At 42.6% G+C, this 27,502-nt stretch overlaps 1 protein-coding gene across 7 annotated transcripts in view; it reads right to left on the bottom strand.

Moving 5' to 3' along the window:
• Positions 1–27,502, bottom strand: part of KCNT2 (potassium sodium-activated channel subfamily T member 2) — a 139,518-nt gene that overhangs the window by 18,798 nt on the left and 93,218 nt on the right. For 4 of the 7 annotated variants that reach the window (XR_013959624.1, XM_080651166.1, XM_080651168.1 and 1 more), the window contains exons 14-21: positions 23,583–23,691; positions 13,677–13,826; positions 12,900–13,129; positions 12,230–12,443; positions 10,524–10,629; positions 9,139–9,311; positions 7,342–7,413; positions 3,118–3,252 (exon numbers count right to left, since the gene is read on the bottom strand). Coding sequence is in view for 6 of the 7 variants with exons in the window: in XM_080651166.1 (XP_080507292.1) it covers positions 3,118–3,252; positions 7,342–7,413; positions 9,139–9,311; positions 10,524–10,629; positions 12,230–12,443; positions 12,900–13,129; positions 13,677–13,826; positions 23,583–23,691 (1,189 nt within the window). In the remaining variant the exon portion in view is untranslated. The remainder of the gene's footprint in view (positions 1–3,117; positions 3,253–7,341; positions 7,414–9,138; positions 9,312–10,523; positions 10,630–12,229; positions 12,444–12,899; positions 13,130–13,676; positions 13,827–23,582; positions 23,692–27,502) is intronic. The other 3 variants (XM_080651171.1, XM_080651167.1, XM_080651170.1) reach the window with 1 other exon arrangement.

Raw genomic sequence — 27,502 nt, 5'->3', positions numbered from 1 at the left:
GCAGCTGCAATAATTAGATTGACGTATCAGCCAAACAAAGGCTTCCTGTGCTGATGTTTAAGGTTAAAGATATAATGTGTTCAGATCCTCAGGGTTTGCCATGATTTGGTAACCCTGGGCCGGTGAAGGACACTCTGAGGCTCAGGTTCTGTGCAGGTGGGTTGCTGTCCAGCTTAAGGGTGCTGTTGGGGAAGGACGTAGCTCAGTGTCCGACACCCCGTCCTCCCTGCTTCCTAGTGGCTGTGGTGTGACTGCTTTCCTAGCTTTTTGCCTTTTGTGCTCTCACATTGCTAGTTCTGCTTGAAAGGCACTCTCTTTCCTCCTTCCTCTCTCCATCTTTTGAGATCCCAGCCATTACTTCAAGTTCCTCTCAGATCTAACTGAGCTGGAGTCTGAAAATTGCTGCAGGTCGGAATCATTCTCTCCACGTTGGCACCTCCGTGTCTGAGTTTATGAGTCACTCCGGTGGGTTTTATCCACACCTTAGCCCTCCTGCCAATTGTGACAGCTACTCAGTGTCTAACCGTGTGTCCGTCTCTCTAATTGCAAGTCTTTGGCACAATAACTAATTTCCCAGTTTCATTTGTGCATTTTTTTTTTTGTTGTTTAGAAGAGAAAAGTCTTGCTGAAGAGGGTTCTGCCCTATAACTCGTTTAGCTAGAAACACCATGTCATCCGTATTCTTTCAGAAGCTCTTTGTTCTTACTCGAAAGTCACCAAAGACAACAAATTCGATAAATGTGCATTTTTTTCCCCCAGGAACTATTGAAAATGGAGAAGAATGGCCTACTAGGAAAAAATACCCATTGGCTTTTTGGGCCGGCATAGCGCCATCTGGTAAACCCGGAAAATGCGTCCATGTGCCCAATCTCAGACCATCTGGGAGTTCCAAAAGTATTTCTTTAAGAAATATTTTAAAAGAACAGTGTCACGTGCACATTAATAAAGGAAACCTTGACAGAAATTGGGATGTGCACGCCCTTAGAGGGAGCTCTCACCCCGTACACAGGTTGGCCGTGACCCCAAACAGCAAGACCATGTGAACAACCAGTTTAGTTCATTCAGTGACACCCCATGGAAAAGGGAAGCTCTGGTCTGCGAGGTCTAAAAAAGTACATGAAGTGGAATGCTTGCCTTTAAATTAGACTCCGTGGCCCAATAGAGGCAACTACAAATGTTCACAATTCACCAGGCCATACGTATTGTCCTAGGGATGATAAATGTGCTGACTAAATGTTCACAGATTAAGTAGTCTCAAACACAAGTGAACGGAGAGCTCGTGAGAAACATCTGGAACGCTGCTGAGATCTGAGGCCAGAGAACAGATTGATGGGGAAAACAGAGCTGCAGACAAATGAATATTTATTTCATCCTTTGGGAATTCTTCTTTGAGAAATACAGCTTTTATCTTTCATTTACATGATTCTAAATGGTTAAATCTGTGGTTACCTGGATGCTATAATCCTCTTCTAACACATGGTATCAAATATAAGTATACACATGTGTGGCCAGATATTTTGAGGTCTTCGGAAGAGTAGGTGATAATATGATTAACCCGGTCATTTCCTTAATATGTGCAGGTGAAATTAGAGAGGTCAACAAGATTTATGGGGTGTGCCTGTATGAGTAAGCCTATATACCATTTATGCTTTTTAAACTGAGAAAACTGAACACATTATCTAAGTCTGCCACCTAGTGAAACCTGGAATTACTAAGTAAGACTCAAATAATAAAATGTTTCATTGCAGTGCATTTTATATTTATAATGTATTGCTTATATTCCATTATAATAGTTTATATTTTAAAATTTAGTTACCTAATACAGTGGTTGGCAAACTCATTAGTCAACAGAGCTGCAAACTGTGGCTCGCGAGCCGCGGTTTGCCGACCACTGACCTAATAGATTTAATTATGTATATTTCAAGTGCTAATGCTATTTCTGAGCCTTAAGAGCTGCATACTTTTTGCCTGTAGAACATGTTAGATATTAAATGACATAATCAGTCTCTTTTCCCTGGGTACTAGGCTCATAATAAAGCAATAATGTAATTGAAAAATAATATAGTTTGTTCTACTTAAAACTTGTCTACAATTAATTTATGCGCTGACTCAGTAGTGTTAAGTATCATTGTAGAGAAGTGTCAAATATCTATGGCATAGTTCTCTGCCTGAATTAATTCACTCAGTAAACAGCTTTGACATGCCCAGTTATGCTAATCAATATGAAGATGAAAAACAGACCATCTACTCTATGTCACAGGCCACTGGGAGAATTCTGGGGCTAGCTGCAATTGTGTATTAAAGCAAAACCGATAGAGCACCACAGCGGGAATTCCTGTCCAGGTGAGTTTAATTAATAAAGACAGGAACACAGTGAGGATAATAAGGTTAGACTTGGCTCTAACATGGGTACATTACCTGTCCACAGCCTTGTAATCTTTCATGCCTAGTTACCCAGGATGTAAATGCGTATCTTTGGCCATGGCTGGGCATAAAACCAAAATTAGTGCACAGGGTCCATCCCAAACTATGACTGCACATGATGTTTTAGAATTTGTTATTTTTAAACGATAAAAGAACACAGATTTGTTCTGTTTATTTTTTAAATATTTATATACATATATATATGTATATATATGTATACATACATATATATTCTATGTATATATGTATATATATGTGTGTGTATATATATATATATATATATATATATATATATATATATATTTAATTGACTTCAGAGAGGAAGGGAGAGGGAGAAATAGAAACATCAGTTTTGAGAGAGAATCATGGATCGGCTGCCTCCTGTACGCCCCACACTGGGGATCGAGCCTGCAACCCGGGCCTGTGCCCTGACTGGGAATGGAACCGTGACCTCCTGGTTCATAGATCGAAGCTTAACCACTCAGCCATGCCAGTTGGGCCGGTGTTGGAAATGAAATGTCCCACAGTTCTAATCAACCATTGGGAGCTACATCAGTGTCCATTAGGGTCCAATGAATGAAGACAACCTCAGTGGGAGCACCTGGTGTCCATGCCTTCCACCCAGAGGGAGGGGCAGCCACCCCCCACTGCGGAGCAGGAGTCCCCGGCGGGCCGGGCGGCGTGGACATTTACCTGAAAAGGGTCTGCACGTTGACGATGGTCTTGGCATCAGCCATGTAGTCCTCCTCGGCGCTCATGGTGCTCTCTTTGTCCACGACCACCATGTTGGCAGCAAAGGTCACCCCACACCTGAGTAAGTCATCGAGGCTTTGGCGGAAATCAACAGAGAAAAAGGCTCCTTCAGTAAATCCCAGGACTGGGATGGGCGCGCACACGTGGCGACCCCCTGTGCTAGCATCGGTCACCCCTACAGGTGGTGTCCACCGAGTGGGCCCTGGCCCGTGTTCGTGGGCATTATCAGACAGTGTTCTCTCCTGATAGGAAAGCTGTTGCATTTCTGAGCTCTTTAAGTTTCATTAGATCTCAGTTGTCTCAAAACATATGCATCAAGAATATTTAATAAGACTTATTAATTACCTTACTAAAACATGGACAACGCCCATTTTGCAATCATGGGGTAATAGCGCATGTTAACATTTTGTCTGTACAGTTAGCATACTATTTCCAAGACACCTGTCTATTTTTCATCCGTAAGATGCTTCTGTTGAGAGTGAGCATGAGTGCTGCTGTTCATTGAGATGGTTGAGCCTGCTAAAGATTTGTAAAACTAGGAAATGTTTCTTTTAGAATTTCTGTCCTTTCTTTCTGTAGAGCTAAATGTTAGAGGTTGGCTCTACACAGCCAAGAGCATGTGAAATACAGGAAGAGTGGTACTCAGCACTCCCGTTTAGTTAGCCTCACGTTGTGGAGTAGGTGTCTGAATCACCTGATTTCTTTGGTTGCGTTAAGTAAGGGTGCTAACCTCACATACAAGTTCTTGCAAGTTATCATAGTCAGTCTTTTCCCAGATGGCCGATGAACACATTGCCTGGGACTGAATGAAAAGAAAACGTTACCCTGAAAACTGAAGCTAGGAAGCCGCTATCTCATTCCTGTTTCACATGAACTAGAAAAACAGGTCTGAACTGGCTGAGAGACTGTCTGTGAGTGAGCGGGCCAGGGTGCTAGGTACCGAGTTGCTTGGAGTCAGGAAAGAATCAGGCTGACTGATTTGCACAGCTTCTGACGGAAAACAGCACGTGTGAAGCTTAAAGAGCAGCAGTTCCTTTTAGATCAGCCGTGGGCAAACCACGGCCCGCGGGCCGGATCCGGCTGTTCTAGCCGGTTCTCTTGCTCTCCCCATCCGCTCCTTGACTTTGAATTTCTATTAGTTCACACAAACCCTCCATCCATGCTTTTGTTCCGGCCCTCCGGTCCAGTTGAAGAACCCATGGTGGCCCTCGAGTCACAAAGTTTGCCCACCCCTGTTTTAGATCATCACCGGCACAGCCAGTCGCCTGGAGATCTTTCCCAAGTGCGCGATGGTGGGTGAATGAGCCGGGGTGGAGGGAAGTGTTTTTTCCCCCCACGGGAAGGCAGGAGGCAGGATTTCTTACTCTGTGATAAGGTGAGAGGGTATTACCAAAGCTTTGAGTCCAAGATCCCCAGGAGTAGGCCAGAAAAAAGATTGCGCTTGAATTCAGGAACTGTGTTCCGTGGCAGAGATTTTATGGCTTAAACTGTGGAAACAGAATGTTATTCCAAAGAAATTTTCTACGGTGACGGGGCCAGGACCCTATCGTCCAACCAATATGATGACTGAGCGAAATCCCTACCAGTACGTTACTTAGATGTTCTTTTTATCCAGGAAATTCATCAGTGTTCTTACATCTATTAAAGTGCATTAAAGAAAGACAGAAGCAGGTGAGAAATGAATGTGGCCTGGTCCCTGTACAAATTATGGACTGTAAAAATGATGCCTAGGTCATATGCCTTCAACCCGCCTTCTTATAAGTTTAAATCACATTCTGATATTTCAGCTCTTAAAATCTTTTCTCCGCCATTAAAAATAAAAATCGCCATTATTACTATATAGGAGAAGGTAAAGATAGGTGGCAGAAGGTGAACTTGACTACAAAAAGATGTATGGATAGACGTTATGATAGGAACGATGACTATTTCATCAGCAATAAATCAATGAAGTTGAAATTTGACCAGAATTCCCCTAGGAGAGAACCTGTGCTGGAAAGCTCGTCCCTATACCTTAAAGCAGTTAATTCCATACTCAGAACACTGGCTGCTGCTGTTTACATGTAATCCTGGCAAATAACGTTAGTAATTATTATTAACTATGAGTTTAAATCTATGGGAAAACAATTTATAAAAAATTGAATGGCATTTCTGAACCCTGTAGGAACTTTTTTGTTATGTTTTAACTTTATCATTTTTATATTAACTTAATATTGCATTATATTCTTGTTTCCTTTTTTTAACTAGGCTGCCAATTTATTCTTTTTTAAATTCTTTATTATTTAAAGTATTACATGGGTCTTCTTTGTTCCCCCCTTGACCTCTCTCCCCCCTCACCCCCCACTATCTATGTCCATTGGTTTTGCTCATATGCATGCATACAAGTCCTTTGGTTGATCTCTTACCCCCTCACCGCCCCCCGCCCCCCGCCTTCCCTCATAGGTTGTGCAGTCTGTTCAATGCTTCTGTGACTCTGATTCTATTTTTGGTCCTATCATACTTTGTCCCCACGCCCTGCCAACAATGCTATCTTCAGGGTGGCTGCTTTGCACAGTTAGGCCACCAGATGGCGGCCGAAGAGAAAAGTCTGTTGGATGAAAAAAAAAGTTCCAGACAATCTTAGGGGCAGAACTTCCCTTTCTAGCCTGCTCGAAGACTTCCCCTCAGGGAGAACTAGAAGGTGAATGTTAGGGTACAAGGGAGTGTCTGTGAGTGTGTTGTCAGTTATTTGAAGGGTTTTTAAATCTCAAACAGAAGCTAAAGAGAATAGTATGTAGTGAGCCCCCAGGGATCATGCACCCAGCTTCAATAATTATCAACTGGTAGGCAATCCTCCTTCATCTCTCATAGGACTTAGATGCTCTCAGTTCTTCTCCTCATACACATACAGAGGAAGAACTTATGTCAGAGGTACATAGGCAAACACGGATGGGCGGTTCATTCTCCTTTAAATAGGCCCTTCTTCCAATGAATTCTCAGCGAATACTAGCACTTCAGAGAAACATTACTAGGGACAAAATGTGGGACATGTTCACGTCCATGAGTTTAAGTAGTTTTCCTATCTCTAACTACATTTTAGTTCCTTGGTATTATGACAACTGGTCATGTAAATTTTATTATTGTAGAATGGAGGCTAAATGTATGTCACTCTGTTTGGTGTTCAGTGTACTCACAGCCAGTAAACACTTCCAAAGTTACAGAACTGTTTTCTTCAACAGGGCAAAATGTAAGCATAACACTCTCAATTGAGAAAGTTAAACATTTTATTTTGAAGGCTCTGGTTGACATTTTTTTAAATAAAAAATTAACACATGTTATAGGAATATTAGTTGTTATTATATTTTAGTTCCTATACTTTTATAATGTCATGTCCATGTGTGTAAAATAATTTTCATTTTAATATGGAAGCATTGCACACATTTGACCTTTAAATTAACAACTTTTTTAGAAATTATGAGCTCTGCCCTAACCGGTTTGGCTCAGTGGATAGAGCGTCAGCCTGTGGACTCAAGGGTCCCAGGTTCGATTCCGGTCAAGGGCATGTACCTTGGTTGTGGTCACATCCCCAGTGGGGGGTGTGCAAGAGGCAGCTGATTGATCTTTCTCTCTCATCGATGTTTCTCTCTCATCGATGTTTCTAACTCTCTCCCTCTCCCTTCCTCTCTGTAAAAAATCAATAAAATATATTTTTTAAAAAAAGAAATTATGAGCTCTGATATATGTTACTAGAATAAATTCTTGAGGAAATGTTCCAATTTATAAGTCTGACTTGAAATGAGCATTTCTGAATTATTTGGAAGGTTCCCTGACGTTAAGATAAAGGTGTTGATGCATCACAACGCTGAACCTTTGGCTTTTTCTCAACCAGATATCAAAAGCAATCCTGTTGTTGCTGTAGACAACACAGAACTGAGACAGCTTTAGAAACTGGGCAAAAATCAACGAAATCAACATGCAGCAAAATGTGCTTCAGTTCAACCACAGATGACCGCTTGGGAAGTTGGACTGCAAGATGAACACCACACGAGACCGTAAGCTCTACATGCAGGATACGTCATCTACATGACACTACACGGCCACGTCCACTCATCATGCAACACGGGCCACAGCACAGGACGAACCACGGGACACCACACCAGTCAGCGTGCCACAGACTTGGTCACCTACTTGTCAATAGAGCCCACCATGTAGTAAACCATTGGGAACCAACAGATTGCATCCAGAAAATGTATATCTGGCCTGAGCGGCAGGTGGGTTACAAAATGAAACACAAGGTCACAACAAGGGCAACGCCACCAGGGAAAAGAATCGGACTTAGTTTGCATTTCCAAGCCCAACCCCACTGACAAGATTAATTTTAGGTGCTTCCCCCCCCCCACCTTCATAGTCATGAGAAAGTGTCATTTGTGCTCAAGATGAATACTATAATGCAGTCAGAATTGTTCTGCTTTCTAAATCAGAAACATGATGGCATCCTATTTCTTTGTAATGTTGTAGGATACGTTGCAAAAGACCAGCCTCTGCAGGGCAACAGGCACCTCATTGTTGCCAAAAGGATTCCATGAAACTTCCTGGAACATGATTTATTGGTCTTTAGTTTTTTGTTTCCTCATTTTTGACCAAAGGAACAGAGGACAACAAATAAAAACGTTAGATAGCACTTTCGGGAAGTAGTCAGGAGCTAATACATTTTACAACCGGTCCAGTCATCCTAACCCTTTGAAAGAAAATCAAACCCCATAAAAATTATCTAACGGACAGTGAATAGTGGGTTGCAAAATCTAAGTCATCAGGAAAGCAAAGGAAATTTTTAGTGCAAAACAATCCAAATTAAAATACAATACTTGTTTATAAAAAGAACTTGCCCAGTTGGCGTGGCTCAGTGGTTGAGCACCGACCTATGAACCAGAAGGTCAGGGTTCGATTCCCGGTCAGGGCACATGCCTGGGTTGTGGGCTTGGTCCCCAGTTGGGGGTGCGCAGTAGACAACCGATCAATGATTCTCTCTCATCACTAATGTTTATCTCTCTTTCCCTCTCCCTTCCTCTCTGAAATCAATAAAAATATTTTTTTAAAAAAGAACTGACAATGTATTTTTTGCATAGATCAAAAACCTATAAGCTAGGTAATACCATATAGTTGAGAAAACAATGACCTATGAATTGCATAGAAGATTATAGCATATTATGGAGATATCTCTGTTATGAGAAATTTATGTTGATAAATTTTAAAGGCAGAGACAAGACCACAGAGTTTGTCCTCATCCCGTTTATCCTGGTATTTGGATCACTTTGGAATTTAAGAGGAGAGTTGGAGAATCCCAAATACGCTATTGATCTCAAGGCCATCTGCGACTAATTTTGAATCACAGAGAGGGATATTATAATTTTAGGATATACTAAATTTGACAATAGGATTCAGTGACCTATGTTTACATTTGCAGAAGGATTTTGCAATGCTTGAGCAGACGAATTTCACCAAGTATATCAATCCAACCTTTTCAAAACAAATGAAGCATGCCTTATTCATGTTGGTTATAAAATGTATGCTCTAACGGTGGAAGAATCAAAGTCATGGCACAACATCAAAAATGGATCATAAATATGCTTCTCTGATAATTAACGGTTCTTTAGAAAGACAACAAAAGTGTCCAGTTTGGGCTGAGTTCTTCTAGGCTAGTTGATGAATTAAAGAAAATGACTGTAATTATTTTGGTGTAATGACCACATGCAAAAATAGTTTTAAGTAAAGAGCTCAGAGTATTCCAGCGATGGTTCAAATCATATTTGTGAAATACAGCCAAATCCAGTGATTATTTTGTAGCATAAACACTGACTATATCTCCCAATGAATCACATGCCATAATGTGTCTGATTTTAAATATTCTAAGCAAATGGAATTAGTTTTGAGAAAATATTAAAAACTCTTCATCTTATTCTTGTATTTACTTGTAAACATACTTACGGGTTATCCAACAGCAGTACTATGGGATTGAGTTCTTTCTTTGGTCTATAATAAGCCCTGAGAGGAACAATAAAATTATACAATCCATTTCCAGCTGTTTCAGCTGCAACTATAATTAGTTTATTTTTGAATCCATAAGCTTTTGCGTCTTCATAGTAGTTATGCTGGCAACTCTACAGGAGAAAAATCACGTAAAGAAAAAGCCATTTTTATACCCTGCTAAAATCTGGTGAAAAACATGTTAAGATATATGGCTATGTAAAATTAATCTAACCCTAGTAAATCTTTTATTTTCTAACAAGTTTGAAAATAGTTACATTTTTCTATACCCAATTCTCCAGCATGTTTCAGGAAATAATGTGTGTTGATCAGACAAATAAATTGCAGGTATGTAACTTGATGAAGAATAAGCAACATCCATGTACATATGTTCTATTGTAAAGTAAACTTGCCACTAAATCTTCCTTTAAAAATTATCCCAATGTATATGTCTATCAACACAGCACATTATATACTGCAGACATACACAATTTTTACTTGTTGACCATACTTCAGTGAAGCTGGAAAAAATCATCTACCCATGACTTTCATCTCCACAAGTATAGTAATATTATAATTATAGAACCATGGACCCCTAGCACGGAATACCTGAAGGGATTTTGTTGTTGGATATGGAGAGTTCACAGGTTCAAGATTCAGAAACCTGTTTTGCTCTTTAAAAACATGACTGACAGCCCTAACCGGTTTGGCTCAGTGGATAGAGCGTCGGCCTGCGGACTGAAGGGTCCCAGGTTCGATTCCGGTCAAGGGCATGTACCTTGGTTGCAGGCACATCCCCAGTAGGCAGCTGAATCGATGTTTCTCTCTCATCGATGTTTCTAACTCTCTATCGCTCTCCCTTCCTCTTTGTAAAAAATCAATAAAATATATTTAAAAGAACAAAACATGACTGACGGACTGGCCGGCGTGGCTCAGAGGTTGAGCACTGACCTATGAACCAGGAGGTCACAGTTCTATTCCTGGTCAGGGCACATGCCCGGGTTGTGGGCTCAATCTCCAGTAGGGAGCATACAGGAGGCAGCTGATCCATGATTCTCTCTCATCATTGATGTTTCTCTCTCTCTCCCTTTCTCCCTTCCTCTCTGAAATCAATATATATATATATGACTGACAGATTCATTGGGTAATTTGGAGAACTTAGTGCAGTTAAGAAAGTAAAATTCACCATTTTCTGTACTACATTTACATTCGAAAAGATCATACTCTTCGAACCCACTTTACTCTGTGCAAATTATTTTCTATGTAGACTGCACAAGATGATTTGCATGTATGTCATTAGGAAATAGATGACTTAACTTGGCAGAAAAGCAGTGACAGGGGCTTACCTTGTCTAGCCTTAAGCAGCAAAACGGCACTTTTTCGTGAAGGAGATGGCAAAACGTGGGTGAACTTCCTATGTATGGAGAGTAGGGGGGGTAGCCTTTAGCGTACCTGTAATGCAGTAGGAAATACTGAATCAGCCCTAACTGGTTTGGCTCAGTGGATAGAGCGTCGGCCTGTGGACTCAAGGGGCCCAGGTTTGATTCCAGTCAAGGGCATGTACCTTGGTTGCAGGCACATCCCCAGTAAGGGAGTGTGCAGGAGGCAGCTGATCGATGTCTCTCTCTCATCGATGTTTCTGACTCTCTATCCCTCTCCCTTCCTCTCTGTAAAAAAAAATCAATAAAATATATTTTTTTTAAAAAAAGAAAAAAGAAAAGAAATACTGAATCACCCAGAATAGCACATGCAAAGCTGGGCTATTAAGCTACAGCTACAATCCTCTATGTTGATAGAGTGAGATACAGTGAGTTTATGTTGCAACTACAGTTTGATAAGGAAATAGATTAGAACCAGGGAGGCAGACTAGGGTCCGTGTACCAAATATGGCCCAACACCTGCCCGGTTTTGTGAATTAAAAGTGGTTTTTACATTTATAATAATAAAAGTGTTAATATGCTAATTAGACCGGAGGTCCTTCCGGACGACCTTCTGGACGAAGCTGGGGCTGCGAGGGAAGCCCGGGTCCCGGGTGCCAGAGGGCAGCCGGGGGAAGGAAGGCCTACTCTTGCACGAATTTCATTCACCGGGCCTCTAGTTTTTAAATAGTCGGAGAAGAAATCAAAAGAAGAAGAAGATTACATGTCACATGAAAATTATGTGAAATTCAAATTTCAGTATCTGTAAGTTATTTTTTTTTTTTAAGAACACAGCCAACCAAGTCATGCATTGTCTCTGAGAACTTTCGTGCTTCAAATGTAGACTTGAGTAGTTGCTGCAAAGACCATGTGGTCCATAAAGTGTAAAATATATTCATTGGGTAATTTGGATAACTTAGTGCAGTTAAGAAAGTAAAATTCACCATTTTTACTAGCTGGTTCTCTTCAAAAAGAGTTTGCCAATCCTCAGTTTAAAACCAACGATTACCAAAAATGCTAAGCTTACATCATGGAAATACTGGCTTAGGTACTTTTTCCTTTAAGGATAAAGGATCCATTCGAGAAAACTGAACCCTGAAATACACAGGGTGGGGCAAAAGTAGGTTTACAGTTGTTCATATAGCAAATAATACAATAACTAATCAATAATGATACAAGGGTAAACTCTGTGTTTCCTACTTTTGGCCCACCCTACGTGTTGCAGTCAGAAATTCCAGGGTCTCAAATTCTTTATAGTCAAGAGAGATACTGCCCAGTGGGAAGGCTGTTTGGGGGGCAATCTGTAGGACTGCTTCAAGATGTCCAGTTGCCGAAACCGGTTTGGCTCAGTGGATAGAGCGTCGGCCTGTGGACTGAAGGGTCCCGGGTTCGATTCCGGTCAAGGGCATGTACCTTGGTTGCGGGCACATCCCCAGTGGGAGGTGTGCAGGAGGCAGCTGATCGATGTTTCTCTCTCATCGATGTTTCTAGCTCTCTATCCCTCTCCCTTCCTCTCTGTAAAATATCAATAAAATATATTTAAAAAAAAAAAAAAGATGTCCAGTAGGTAGGCATGCACATTAGTTCCCGTGGCAAGCACCAATCCCAGTCAATCTTAGAGAACCCCTGCATACTCTAAGTTTGAGGACACTTTGTCATCCGGTGCAGTCTCATCTTCGGATTGGTCACTGAGAAGGTCACATGTTTGGAGGGTTGCTGCATCCGCAACCTCCAGGACAGGGGCGATGCTGGGTCTCCGGACTTCTCTGATTCCCTCCGTGGGAAGCGTCAGAGTAGGGCCACTGGCCGACGGACAGCTCGTGTCTTGCAAGTCGATGGCCACCGTGCCTACCGCAACGAAACGTGAGAGCCGTCAGGGCATTTGCCACCGTTAGGACGTAGCCGTCCTTTACTGGCCAAGGTGAAGTCAAAGGTAATCGGTTTAACCAGGACATCTTGTTTGTCCTTTCACTTCAAAGGGAGCTTTAAGAAGAACAAGAATATTTCAAGTAGCCTTGGATTCCTGGGTGGAAACCTTACCAAGGCAACAGAGAGGTGTCAGGCGCTTATATCCTAAGCAGAAATATAAAGCAATTGTTGGCAGCTTTGAGTTCGTTTACTGTTTTACCAACTCAACAGCTGACCATTTGTGTTCTGTATATTTAATTACACCCAGTTCAGTTTTGTAATAGACACAAGTATGTTGTAAATTTGACTTGGAGACTTCAGTAGAAAATGAAGTGTATCTATTATTCTCTTACACAGAAAGAAACGAATGTCATGTCCACGTTTACCCAGACTTACCCATGCTGGCGATGATGCTGTGCACAGGTAGCCTGGAAGGCCCGTGATAGAAGGACCGGGAGAAGTTGCTCTTTTTCTGCTGGTCTTGGTTTTTAAACGCCGAGTTCTCTTCCTTGGTGATGTTGATGTAAAAACATACATCCGTGGCGTTCATGATGTACCGGGGACCTGGGTTCAGTAGAATGTTTTTGTTATCTTCCCTCCTGACGCCAATCAAGCAGACACCAAACCTTGACAGGAAAAAGAAAATGGAAGAGTTTTCGGAATTGTAACTCAGCAAGGGCCCCCGTTTTGTTCCCTTATGTTTGCCTCTGTAGGAAAATACGTCAACGCTGCTAAGGCAGAGGGGAATTACAGCCCCCTCCCCCCAAAAAAAAAATAATCAGGGGAATATTTGCGACCCGAGAGTCGCAAATATTGTAGAAGCTTATGTCCTAAAGGTCTGACACAGTCATACACTGAGTGGCCAGATTGTTATGATCTCTGAATGCATAATAATCTGGCCACTCAGTATATATATATATATATATATATTGCAGGCCCAGTGCATGAATTTGTGCATGGGTGGGGTCCGGCCAGCCTCGCCAGGGGGAGGGGACATGGGCGGTTGGCCGGCCTGCCTGCTGGTCGAACTCCTGGTCGAGGGGACAATTTGCTTAATAGCCTTTTATTACATAGTATAGACACTGAGTGGCCCGATTTTTAAGCGTTCAGAGATCATCATCATCTGGCCACTCCGTGTATGTTACTTCCACTCCGGAAGCAGGAGGAACATACTTTTTGTGTGCGTGGAAGGAGGCATACGTAAAACTCTTCCCTTCGTACTCGGCGAAAAACGCGCTCTCTTCCAAAGTGATGTGGTACACCTCGTTCCCCGAGCACCTGCCGTAGGTCTTCTGCCACTGCTCGGGCGACTGCTGGCCCTCTCTGCAACGCAAGCACACACATACACACCCAGAGGGGCAGTGAGTGTGGGCACCAGTGCGCAGAGCACCCATCTCCCTGTGGGCCCCAAACACACCCAGGGTGAGCCAGGCATCGGCCTCCTTCCCCCTGGTCGGCAGCCAGTGGCCGGAGACCCCGTTGGTCTGTGACCAGGGTTTGGTAAGCGGGGGGTTATCCCTCATGCCGAGCCAGAGGAACCAGCCTCTTCCGTCTGGAGCCTCCCAGTACCAGGTTACAGAGGGCTGGACCCCGACCCCCAGCTATCTGCGTGCAAGGAGCTCAGACATTGCCTGCGCATTCACCTGGCCTTTCCCAGCGGTTAATGGTTAAGCCTGATTGCAGGGCAGTGGTGCTGTGGCGGGTGCTGCAGGGGGAACTTGCTGTTCTGTGTTTAGAATTCAGTGAAAACGGGACCTCTCTTTCTAGAAATGCTGCACTCAGAGCCTCGCTGAGGTTGGCACGTTTCATGGTGCCCCTGCCCCTGCACCTGCACATACCCTAGGGCAGGGGTTTCATCAGAAAACATTCCTGTATCCACTTCCCATCTTCCTCATTCATTCCTTAAAATCTCCCTTTCACTTCCCTTTTATTTATTTACTTATTTATTGGTTAATCCTCACTACAGGATGTTTTTCCATGGATTTTTAGAGACAGTGGGAGACAGAGGGGAAAGACAGAGCCATCAGTGTGACACAGACACATCCATGGGTTGCCTCCTGCACGCGCCCTGACCAGGGCCCAGGCTGAGGAGGAGCCTGCAAACGAGGTACGTGTCCCTGACGGGCATCGAACCCGAGACCCTTTGGTCCGCAGGCCAGTGCTGTATCAACTGAGCCACACCGGCCAGGGCTTCCTTTCCCTTCTTTTCCGCTGATAAAAGCGCATGGATTTTATGTCCTTAGTCCTCATTTCTCTCTGAGCAGGGTCAGCGGGTGGAAAGCACGTTGCTCACGCAGGGCTTTGAACCAGGAGCCCCCACCAACCACTTGGCGCATCTTCTAGGTCCTTTATTTACATCACTTTCCCTGAGCACCCGGGCTGTGGAGAACATTCTAGAAGGTGTAAGAATGAGGAAGAGGTGTTCTCCACCTTGGCTGAAGCTACCGCCGACTCAGTCGGAAGAAATAAACTCACCAAAGGACCGTGCTAGAGGCTCTGGCAGAGAATCACACCCCGTGTGGATTCACAGAGGGGGGATCACAGGAAACCGGGGGTTAAAAATATCCGAGAGGAGATGGAATTGTGGATTTAGCAGCCTCCTCGAAGGAGGCAGAAGGAAGGAATTCAAGGCAGAGGGAATGACTTTATAAAAAGATGTAGGAGGCAGAAGCCACCAAGTCTCTTGGGGATCTGGTTATTTGAAGAACAGGCTGTGTCCGTGAGAGAATCAGGGGAGGGCAGGACAGAAGAGCAGATTAGCAGGAGAGCACAGGGGCCGTCCGTGAAAGCATCCTCTGAGTCTCCTTTGGTGAGGAAGGGTGAGCTGGTAGGGGCTTTCCAAGCAGAGGGGCGGCCAGACTAGAGTGGCATCGGGTTTCTCAGGGCATTCTCAAAAGCCAGGGTGCTGTTCCCGTTGTTCACTACCAGGTGTGCTTAGAAGAGCATTTCCTAGGTAGACCAGAGGGATTGCGGCTGCACCTAATAAAACGGCTTCTATGCAGACCTCCAGCGCCTGCTAGCTTATATAAAAAAGAAATTATCAGCCCGGCCGGCGTGGCTCAGGGGTTGAGCGTTGACCTAGGAACCAGGAGGTCACGGTTCAATTCCTGGACAGGGCGCACGCCCGGGTGGTGGGCTCCATCCCCAGGGTGGGGCGTGCAGGAGGCAGCTGATGGATGATTTTCTCTCATCACTGATGTTTCTCTCTCTCTCCCTTCCTCTCTCTGAAATCAATAAAAACATCTTTTAAAAGAAATAATGATAATAAGAGTAACTTCCAGAGGTATATTTTTCCATTTCTCGTGACTACCCCCATTGAGGCCTCCAGCGTTGAAGGCGTATTTTGTCTTGTGGGGTGGGAGAAATGGAGACAGGATGACCACGAGTAGAGGGACAACCCATCTTTTCTATTCTCCATGATCAAAGAAGCAGGCTTCTGTGGATCCGTAGAACTATCGGCACAGTGGGAACAATAAAAACTCGTAGATGTGACCCCGTAAAACCTGGTGTCCCCACCCTCCACAGCTGTTACAGGCAGGGCCCATCCCCTACCCCCACCCCCAAATTCCTAGGTTGCAGTCTTAACCGCCAGGACCTCAGAGGTGACTGCATCTGGAGACAGGGCCCTTCAAGGGTGATTCCGTTACATGAAGTGCTTGCGGGGAGCCCTCATCTAATCTGACCAGCTTCCCAGGAGGAATTTAGACACAGAAAGAGACACCAGAGGAAAGACCTTGGGAGAATCCTGGACTAGAAATGAATGAGAAAACAGATAAAATTCTAATAAGGCCCATCATTGACTCAATATCAGTTCCTCATTTGGATCAGTATGCTGCGATTATGTAAATAAGATGTGAACATTCGGGCATTTATATGGGAAGGATATTTTTTGTTTTGTTTTGTTTTGGTTGTTTTGGGGGGTTTTTTGGTGTGTTTTTTTTTGTAACTTTTCTCTAAGTCTGAAACTAGTTCAACTAAAAAGGTAAACAAAACAGGAAAAGGAAAGTAACCCCAAGCCATTAAAAATGTCATGTTTAACTAGCATCTCCCAATCTTACTTGAGAATGGCATTTTATTTTTCTGGAGAAATACTGCCCCTCTGAAAGCACCCTGAATTCTGCCCTGGAGCACAAATGCAGCAATGGCAGGAGACAACCGATCCAGCGTCTCCCCAGCACACACACGCAGATGAATTACACCCCATTGTGACTATGTTTCTGCGGGGGTTGGAGATTTCACAAACCTGTTAACCTCTGGAGAAACAGTGATCTCAGAAAGCCTAGATGTCACTTCCGTTCAAGTGCGCACAGTCTCATGAGAGAGCGTTAAACAAGACCCTCCCAGCATTTCCCGAACACTGAGCTTTTGGTTTGAGAATGGAAGTGTCCAGGGCCACCTGGGAAGTCACATGGGCATTTCTTTAAATGGTTGTCAGCTGAGCCCTAGGCGACTGGCAGAGCCGGGTCTCGGTTACGCCCTCCCCAAGAAGGTGGGGGGCATTATCAGTACTGACTTTTTACCTTCGTCCAGGTGCTGGGGAGCGGGCTTTGATATGTAAATCCAGACAAGCACCAGGAATACTAGGGCCTACTCAAGAATGCAGATAAGCTCCTTGGATCCTAAGTTTTGGTGATACTTCCTGGCATTTGGGGGTATAAAATAAATGTGCTGCGTGGACTCCGGGGTCCCTGCCTCTCCATCAGAGAGGATGGTGTCCCACCTGGCTCCCAGCTTTGTTTCTATCTTTCTATCTGGTCTCTTTCTTCCTTTTATTTCTTAATCCCCGGCTCCTCCACTCAGAATCCGACCCGTTCCTTTTCCGTGCTGGACGCGGAAAAGAGAGAACACCTCTACATGAAAGCATTTCCCAAGCGAAGGAAACAGCCCAGGAGTGGAGGTATTCGTCTGTGTTTTAAAGACACCGATGGCTTTGACAACAACGGACAAGACTTGATGTAGCTTTCACGTGTGCCTGTCTGTATTTATCTATTTATTTTTTTGTTTGTTTTTAAAGTTTAATGTGCAGAGTAAGTGCCAGTAAAGAGAAAGAGATGGAAAATGCAGTGAGTGAAGGGGGGGAGGGGTTGTGTATTCCGTGGAAAGAAATGGGTTGCAAAGGGGGTAATTTACAGCAATGTTGTAAGTCTCTAGAGCCCATCCCCTAAGCCAGTCTTGGGCAAACTACGGCCCGCGGGCCGGATCCGGCTGTTCTATCCGGTTCTCTTGCTCTCCCCTCCGCTCCTTTACTTTGAATTTATATTAGTTCACACAAACACTCCATCCATGCTTTTGTTCCAGCCCTCCGGTCCAGTTTAAGAACCCATGGTGGCCCTCGAGTCAAAAAGTTTGCCCACCCCTGCTAAGCTCTCACACCTGAAAACATACACAGGGAAAGCTTTCCTTGACATTTTGGTCCAATAGAGCGTTCACTATTTTTTTTTTATATATATATATTTTTATTGGTGTCAGAGAGGAAGGGAGAGGGAGAGAGAGAAAGAAACATCAATGATGAGAGAGAGTCATGATCGGCTGCCTCCTGCACGCCCCCTACTGGGGATCGAGCCCACAACTCGGGCATGTGCCCTTGAAGGGAATCAAACCCAGGACCCTTCAGTTCACAGGCTGATGCTCTATCCACTGAGCCAGACCGGCCAGGGCTATTCTTATCTCTGTGGACAAACCTAAGGAGGTGGTAGTCTCCACCCCGGTTCATTTTCCGGGCGTCTCTGCTTTTGTTCATCCTTCCTCCAAAGGAGAAAGCCTCCAATTGTCCAAACTTGTCTTCTCTGAACTCCCTGGGGACCAGTGACCTACTAACTGTCTGCTCCGGTTCCTTCAACCTCAAGCCGTCGTCTGTCTTGTTAGCTCCCCAGGTCTCCTTACAAACCCTTACACCTTTACATCCCATTGTGCTGCCCTGTGCGTGCTTTCCTTTTCTTCCCTCTGTTTCCTAAAAGTAATACTTTCCCAGGGAAACGTGTTAAGTTGTCATTTCTTCTAAATCCCAGTATATGTCCTGTGACCTCCATGGTGACCTGGATGCTCTCATTGGTCCCCAGGAGCTGAGAATAGCAACAAGGCCACCTTCACTTACATTTGCATTAGAAAGCAGGTATTTCCACGGCCACACTCCCTTTTCTGCCAAACCACGTGTTTTATACTTAATTCCCTACTGTCCACACTCAGGGTGAAGATATTGGTTTGTTTTTTTCCCCCTCTTTTCCCCATTCATATCCAATCAGTGGTCAAGTTCTATAAATTGTACCTTGGCAATATTTTTCTTATCAATTCTCTTTCCCGCCCCCCCCATTAATTATCACTGTGACCAAAAATATCACCTCTCAGATGGGACTAATGGAAAAAATATGAGACTAACTGAAAGAAAAATAAAATTAAATTTTTCTAAGGATGAAATGTCATCAAGATGGGACAGTTTCATGTCTATTAACTGGCCTGATAGTTAGACATCGCCTTGCCCAAAAATCATGGCCCATGTTCACCATCCTACAGTAATTTGTGTCCAAACAATAAACTTATGTTCATCTTTCTAACAAGATTGCCCAATAAATCAAATGCTAATTTAATTAGCAACAAGAGAGACCACTGCCAAGAGCATGGAGCACAGGCACATGCAATAAAGTAAGTGAAGGGAAAACTGGTCAAGTGCTAACATACAGGGTAACGTCTCAACACGTCACAGGAGCACAGTTACTTGAAATCAGCTCAGAGTTACTTTATGATTTATAGACCAACTAGAACTAGAATGAATCTACACTAATAAAAGAGTAAGATTCAAATTGACCATACCTTCATGACGCCCACCAGCCAATCAGGAGTGAGTATGCAAATTAACCCAACAAAGATGGCGGGTTAATTTCCATACGCAAGCGCCCAGCACCTGGGGGCATTCCGCACCGCCCCAGCTGCTCCAGGCCTCTGGGCAGTGTGGGAAGGTGGAAAGGCAGCTCCGGCCGGAGCGAAGGCGGTGCCGGCAGCCAGGGGAAGGAAGGCCCATTCTTGCACGAATCTTCATGCATCGGGCCTCTAGTATGTTAATAATAGGAAAAGGAAATGTTAACCAGCCTTGGAGCTTGTAGTAGCCAGGGTACCGGCTAAGTTGTTGTAGAGACTCCAACATACAAGATACAATTTTTTTAACATTACTATCCCTCTTACATAAAAATCCAGAGGTGGGCAATTCATCCTTAACTGGGGGTTTCCATCTGTGTCCACATTTCCACTGGCTAGAAAAAGAGAAGTAAGGAAAGGATGATGGTGGCTGAGTGGGTAAGTCTAATTCTAGCTCTGAATCAGGAGTTCCATTATTCCTCTGGCCTGGGACAGATGTATCTCTAAAATAGCTGACCCTTTGCTCTCCAGCTCCTGATTGCTTTATCCATCTCAGTTGTCTCAGAACTCACACTTACAATTTTCTTGAAATACCTACAATCTGCATCGCACTTTATTTTAAAAATGTATTTTTAATTGCACCATTTTAGGTTTTGTATTATATTTATTTCTATGCGTGTTTGGATCCTAAAATCTTAGCTTCCTTTTTTTTTTTTCACATTGTATCAACTAATAGAGTACACAATTGCTTGTGACTCTCAACTATTTTTACTCAAAGTCCATTTATTAGAGGATAAGTTTTAATAATATTATTCTCTCTCCTTTTTAATGGAGACATTTGAGTATTGTTGTAAGCTTTGTTTTCAATTAAAAGTTTGATAATCCTTGCATAACGCATTTTGTAGAGTTGTCAACATTTTCTCCCATTGAAGTATTTAATTCAGCTTGCCAGTTCTCTTATTAAATCAACCTTGGAGCTTTCTAATTTCTACTGAAGCTCAAGGGCAAAATTTCAAACATATTCTCTTAATAAATAAATCTCAACTATATCTTCAATTGAAGCAAAATACAGAAGACTTGATATAAATTACTTTAGTCAAGCAATATTCTTAATAAATACATTAAACATGTTGAATTAAGTGCTTTTCTGTTGGGTTGACTATTTCTATTCAACTGATGGGATATATCTGATAAGGTACTTGTCTTTAAAATACATAAAAAGCAGATTAACACTATTACACTCAATAATTCAAGACAAATAACCCCATTAAAAAATGACCCAAGGCCTTAAATAGGTTTTCCTACAAACAAGATATACAGATGGCCAAGAAACACATGACAAGATGCTCAGTGTCATTAGCCATCAGTGAAACATAAATCAAAAGCTCAGGGGGACACTGCATTTCATCCACTGGGATGGTTGTGATAAAAAAAGTTGGATAATAACAAGTGTTCCTGAGGGTGTGAAGAGCTTGAAACCTTTCTACACTGCTGGTGAGGATACATAATGTTACAATCCCTTTGGGGAAAATTCTGGCAATTCCTAAAAAAAGACTAAACCGCGTTACCACATGTCCCATCAATTCCACTCCTAAGATAGACCCAAAAGAAATGAAAGCATATGTCCACATAAAAATTTTTACATGAAGGTTAAGAGCAGCCTTATTTACAAGGCTAGAAACAACCCAAACATCCATCCTCTGATGGATAAAAAAATAAAAGGAGACCTAGTCATATAATGGAATATTATCCTATCTAATAAAGAGGGAATATGCTAATTAACCATCACACCCTCACAAAGATGGCAGTGCCCACCGCCAGTAAGGAGGGAATATGCTAATTGACTGCCACGCCCTCAAAGATGGGGGTTCCCACAGCCACAAGATGGTGGTGGCGCCCAGTCCCCTAAGCCCCGCTGGGGCAGCAGGTGGGCCCGCCCTGTGCACCTGCCTCTGGAGTCCCCCAGTCCCCTCAGCCCCCCAGCCACTCAGGGCCAGCCCGAGGCACAGGTAACAAGCCCAGCCCCCCAGCCACCCAGCCACCCACTGCCAGCAGTGGCAGCAGCAGAGGTGTGATGGGGGCGTCACCTTCCCCTGATTGCCTGGTCGCCTCCCGCCCCTGAGGGCTCCCGGACTGTGAGAGGGGGCAGGCCGGGCTGAGGGATCCCCCCTCCAGTGCATGCACTGGACCTCTAGTGTAGTCATAAAAAGGAACAATTAGTACAATATTACAATGTTAACATACCTTGAAAAAATTATGCCAAGTGAAAGAAGCTGGACGAAACACACACACACACACACACACACACACACACACTATATTATTCCATCTGTATGCAATATGCAGTGTCTAAAATAGGAAAGTCTACAGAGACAAAGTAAATGAGTAAGAGCTGGGAGAAAATGTAGAGGCTGCCAAAACGTAGAGGGCTTCTTTACACGGTGATGAAATTATTCAAGAGTTAGACAGTGGTGGTGGCTGCCCAGGTCTAGGACTACTAAAAAAAACACTAGATTGTAGACCTAAAATGGGTGAATTGTAGAATGTGTGAAGTCTATCTCAATAAAACTTCTATAAAGCAAGTTATTCTGGTCAACTATAGCATTTCTGTGACACTTAGTTGTGAAATAAAGTGGGTTTTTTTAAATTATTGATGTATTTTAAGATTTTGCAGGTCAATCTTAATCATGGGAAATCCTTAGTTACGTGATAATAATGTCTTCAATATTATTTTAATAAGGTGAAATTCATTAGGGTGTAATGGGAAGTCCTATTTTAAGGGTTACTAGGATTCTTTTTGAACTTAGTGTCAGGTGCAATTTGTTTACCAGACCATATTGTGTGACAATAAATATTTACGGGTAAGACAAGGTAGTTTAACCAGTCTCAGAATAACAATGTGTGTTAGCATCGATGGCTCTCGTTGTATTGTTTGCAAAACAGTGAAGCTGGTCTAGATATTTGCTTGGAAGTCCTATGATTCTGTGACAAAGATGGTACGGCAAAACAATGAATCCATGTGATGAGAACATTCCATGAATGTTCACTAAATTGGTGTTGAAGTACTTTCCAGTATTTTATTTTATTTCTTCACACTGCTGAGTACTTTCGTCAACAAAAAACCATTTCATTCACGGCCCTGTTCCATCCTTTCCATCAGTAGATGAAAGGCTTGTACATGTACAGGAGAAAAATATTTCCGTTCCAAACTTTAATAAAATTGTTTCTGGGAAACTCCTATTGTCTCACTAGAGCAGATACCTGATACAAGAAAAGAGTAAAACTTGCTTAAGAATACCGCCAGGGCATGTACTATTTTTCACTTAATTCAGACCATCTAGTATTATGTCCCAAGAAAGAATTTTCCTTTTCCTTGATTTGTTTTAATGCGCACTTCACTTAAATAGCTATCAATTAACTTAATTTCAAGCATCATAACCACAAGAGACCATAGTGAGATTTACTTAGAAAATCAAATTTTGGCCTAAAATACCAAATAAAGACTATGAGATGGTATGAAATGCCGGGGGACATTTGTCTCCTTAAGTCAGAGTGGTGACTGTATCCCCCGAGTACATATTTCTTGATCACCCAAGTCAAAAACAGTCTCTGTGTTTTACGAAACTCTATCCAAGTAAATGAGAACAGCGTGTTCCAACACAACGTCTTCCCATCTGCCTGGAAATGCATACAAAAAGTGATTTCTTTTACCCTGTGTTAGCTAATCTTCTCTACTACTTCGTCGTCATTCTATTCTAATTGAATATTTTTATTTAGAGGTCAATTGTGTAAAGATAGCTTCAAGACTAAAAACTTACCTCACGTAGAAAAAAATGGCTTTAAGCTTTTACACTAGTGATTGTCATCATCTTGTTCTTTAATGTTTTATTTGTTAAGTATTCATCTCGCAATGAGAAACCATGCCCTAATCCTAGGTGTAACAAATGATGTAGACACTTAGGATTTAGGATGAAACAGATTATCTCAAGATTCGTTAGAAGAGGCAGCCAATCACTGTCCATTTCCTGTATGTCCTGGACCCCTTCATGGGTCTATAATTGTCTGCCTATCTATCCATCTGTCTCTCTATCAGACGAAGATAACACACAAATACAATATAGGTACATATCTAGCTGTATACCTTGGCTTGCTATATTTCTAAATCACATAACTGCACTTATTTTTTAATATAATTTAAAATGCATTATCTTAAAGAAAAAACATACTTACTGCCCTCTAGAGGTATGAACCAGTAGTGTGATAAGTGTAGATGTTGCTGGGCATATACAGTTTAAAGCTAACATGGCGTATTTAAACTCTTCTTCACAAACAACATGATCTGTTTGAAATAAAATAGGTAAATTAGAATAATTTACCTTGGGGTGGTAATATTTTAAAATAATATGAAAAATAAAACAATGAATTAAATTACAAAAGTTTCCATTAAAAAAAACACACGTTTTCAAGATTTTTTTTTTTTTACCTGTGTAATTTTATTCCCAGGAAAAATGTTTCTTAAGAGAAAGTACTACAGCATAGGGAACAGAGTCAATAATATTGTGATAACTGTGTGTGTTCTAGGTGGGTACTGGAAATATCAGGGGGCCCACTTTGTAAAGTATATGATTGTCTAACTACTGTGCTGTATTACCTGGAAACTAATACAAAATAATGTTGAATGTAAACCGTAAGTGAAAAATAAAATATTTTTAAAAAGAGACTACGCCCTAACTGGTTTGGCTCAGTGGAGAGCGTCGGCCTGCGGACTCAAGGGTCCCAGGTTCTATTCCGATCAAGGGCATGTACCTTGGTTGCGGGCACATCCCCAGTAGGAGGTGTGCAGGAGGCAGCTGATCGATGTTTCTCTCTCATCGATGTTTCTAACTCTCTCTCCCTCTCCCTTCCTCTCTGTAAAAAATCAATAAAATATATTTAAAAAAATAAAAAATAAATAAAAAGAGAGTACTAGACTATGAGTTAGTAAACCGTAAGTGAAAAATAAAATATTTTTAAGAAGAGAGTACTAGACTATGAGTTAGTAAACCGTAAGTGAAAAATGAATTTTTTTAAAGAAAGAGTACTAGACTATGAGTTAGTGATTGAGAGGGAAGGGGAGGTGTCTAACCCCAGCTCTGTCTTTAACAAGATAATTGTTGTTAAAGCCTTTGGCAAAGTATTTCATTTTCCCCTGCCTCATCTGTAGGTTAGAGGGTTAGCCTGGACAATAAACCAGAGGCTGTTCAAAGTCTCCCTTAGTTCTGACAACTCAACTCTGTGAAATAAAATAGCGCTGATTGAAAACAGTATCGACCAAGCAAAGCCATAGTCACACGGCATAAAGGCTGGGAAAGTAATTATTGAAAGAGGTGTCGGGCCCTGGGTGGTCTGGCTCAGTGGGTAGAGTGTCGGCCCACAGACTGAAGAGTCTCAGGTTCGATTCCAGTCAAGGGCACGAACCTCAGTGGGAGGCAGTCAATCCATGGGTCTCTCTTACATCGATGTTTCTCTCTCTGTCCTTCCCCCCTCCCTTCCACTCTCTCTAAAAATCAGCGGGAAAACATCCTCAGGTGAGGATTAAAAAGAAAAAATTAAGAGGTGTTGGCAATATTTGCATAACATACAAGGAACAGATTTTGTACCAAACAGCTACAATACCAATCAGTAACAATGAATGCTGAAATACATTTAATTTTGCATTGTACTTTGACCTCAGGACCTAAAGTCATAAACTCAAAAGACGAAAGAGTCCAAGTGGCTATCGAAATTCAACGATAAAAAATACAGGAAGGGCTAGACTTGGGGGCACTTGGAGGGTGAGGCCACCTTGGGGGGGACGGTGATACTGCTCGGCCCACGTCTATATTGTCATGCAGGAATGAGAGGGAGGGCTTTTAAAACAGTAGGATTGCGTGAGATCCTTGGTTTCCTTTTTATTGTCATTGTCATTTTTATTATTTTTCATTTAACAGCTTTTAAGATAAGCAATTACCATTAAGAATGCACGCTTATAGGTAGATAGGAGTCACGTCTTGTCCAAGTCCCTTCAGCTTTATGGAAAATAAAATTGTTCATTACATTCTAGAAAGTCAGATTTTTTTATTTTTTTATTTTTAAGTCGGCCTCACAGCGTTTTCTGAGCTCCTGGGTGATTGAAAGCACTGGAAGCTTCTGCCATGCAGTTGCTAGGTAACGGCCCTCGGAAGGCAGCGAACAGCAGTGGAAGGTGCACCAAACCAGCCCTGTCCTGGGCATTGATTTACAGAAAAATCAAAAAAAATCTTGAAACAGCAGCGCAAAGCAGGGCCAGTTTTTAAAACGGATCGTTTCTGTTTTTGTTTCGTGGGGGAAAGCTCGGTGACAGAGACCGGCTGAACCATTGGTGTCATGAAACCCCTCAGATACTCTTTGCTGATCAGACGCTGTGGATGAGCCTGAGTGGGCTGCTGTCTACCAAACGGCTTCTTTTCCTGAGAGGAAAACAGATCGTCCCTAACAGTCGCGTGTCAGAGCGAGCCTGTGGCTTCCATCCATGCAATGCCCAAAGGGGGAACGTGTGGTGTCTGCGCGGGCACGCGTGCGTGGACCTGCCCACCCATCAGAGACGCTGGCCTGGTCTCAGGCTGTGAGCTTTGCATCCACGGAGTGGCTAAGAATAGGCTGCAGAAAGCCTTGCTAAGTCATTTAGTCTCACAAGATCTAACCGGAGGGACGCTTATTAAATACAGAGAATCCAACCCAGTTCGAGGCGGGCAACATGCCCAAGACAGATTTATAGCACTGAGGATACGAAGCAATTTTCTGGGTTTCAGATCACTTCGGTCCTTATACTATTTTAATGCGGTAATGTTTTTAAATGTGTCCAACTAATTAAATGCTCCAAAGGGGTGTTTTTTTCCCTGAATTCTAGAGCAACAGTTTTAATATCATTTATCTCCTTTTATACATCTCAGAAAAACAGCAGTCTTAATCTTTTATGGAAAATAATTTCCCTCAGAAGTCTGTTTTTATTAGGTTCTAACCTAAAGTGTTCTTTCCTTAGTAGTTCATGATAGGTATTAATATTCTGAGAGTTAATGATATAGTTATCGAATCATCTTAATAGTAACATCATCATAATACCAAGCAATATTTTTCCTTTTATGTTAAATGATGCATGTATATGTATATGTATATGTGTATATGTATATGTATATGTATATGTATATGTATATGTATATATAAATATTCTTAAACTTCACTATATGTATTTACATATATTTATGGCTATATGTATGTGTGTGTATATATATATATTTATATACACATATATATATATATGTATGTATAATTTAACCTCAATGACATATATCGTGTTAAACACCTTGCAGATAAGAAATCAGATGTCCAGAAATAACGACCCCAAATCCATTATTAATTTAGATTCTAACTGTCTACGAAGAACTCTACAAAATGCCAAAGCTGATGAACCAAGCGCATGAAAGTGAGTGACACGCCACTGGGTTTCCCCGCCGGAAGCCTCTTTCAAGGTCACCACTGGCTACCAGTCGGACACACAGTTCCGTCACGACCTCGAACGGATGACTGGAAATACACAGGGACCGTGTTCCCCAAACGCCCACCGCTTAGTGAGGGAGTTTGGAAGGAAGGCAGCCAGAGCTTGACCTTGAAATCAATGTTGTTATTTGTCAATCACACGCGAAAAGCATGTAGCTGCATGAAAATGGTTTGAGTCCCTGACTCGGAGGGGCCTTTGAAAGGTGGGGAGAAGGCTCAGCAGGGCGAGCACCTGCCATGGACGTTCTCGGGAAATAACGCAGGCCCTGTAGAAGCGAGCGGAGGGTGCCTTTCCGGCCTGCGGGCATCAGGAAAAGCCTCGCCAGGGAGGAGGTGATGCTTCAGCGCAGATTTGAAGAATAATTAAGAATGTGTTCGTTGAAAGGTGAAGAAAGTGTACAAGTGTTTTAAAAAAATTAAATCAGAGAGGTAGGAGAAGCTTGGCATGTTTATGGACATATGTGGACAGAGCTCCCACTTCTGAAATTGCCTTGAACTCATTCCTTATTGGAAGCTGATGAGCTAACGTTCTCAAGAGGGAGACAGGAGGTAGCTAGTGCTGAGTCTTCCATTTCAGTCCCTATAATTTATTATAA

The sequence above is a fragment of the Plecotus auritus genome (genome assembly GCF_963455305.1).
Source record: "Plecotus auritus genome assembly, chromosome: 14".
Taxonomy (NCBI): Eukaryota; Metazoa; Chordata; class Mammalia; order Chiroptera; family Vespertilionidae; genus Plecotus; species Plecotus auritus.
This window is presented reverse-complemented; position numbering and strand designations above follow the sequence as displayed.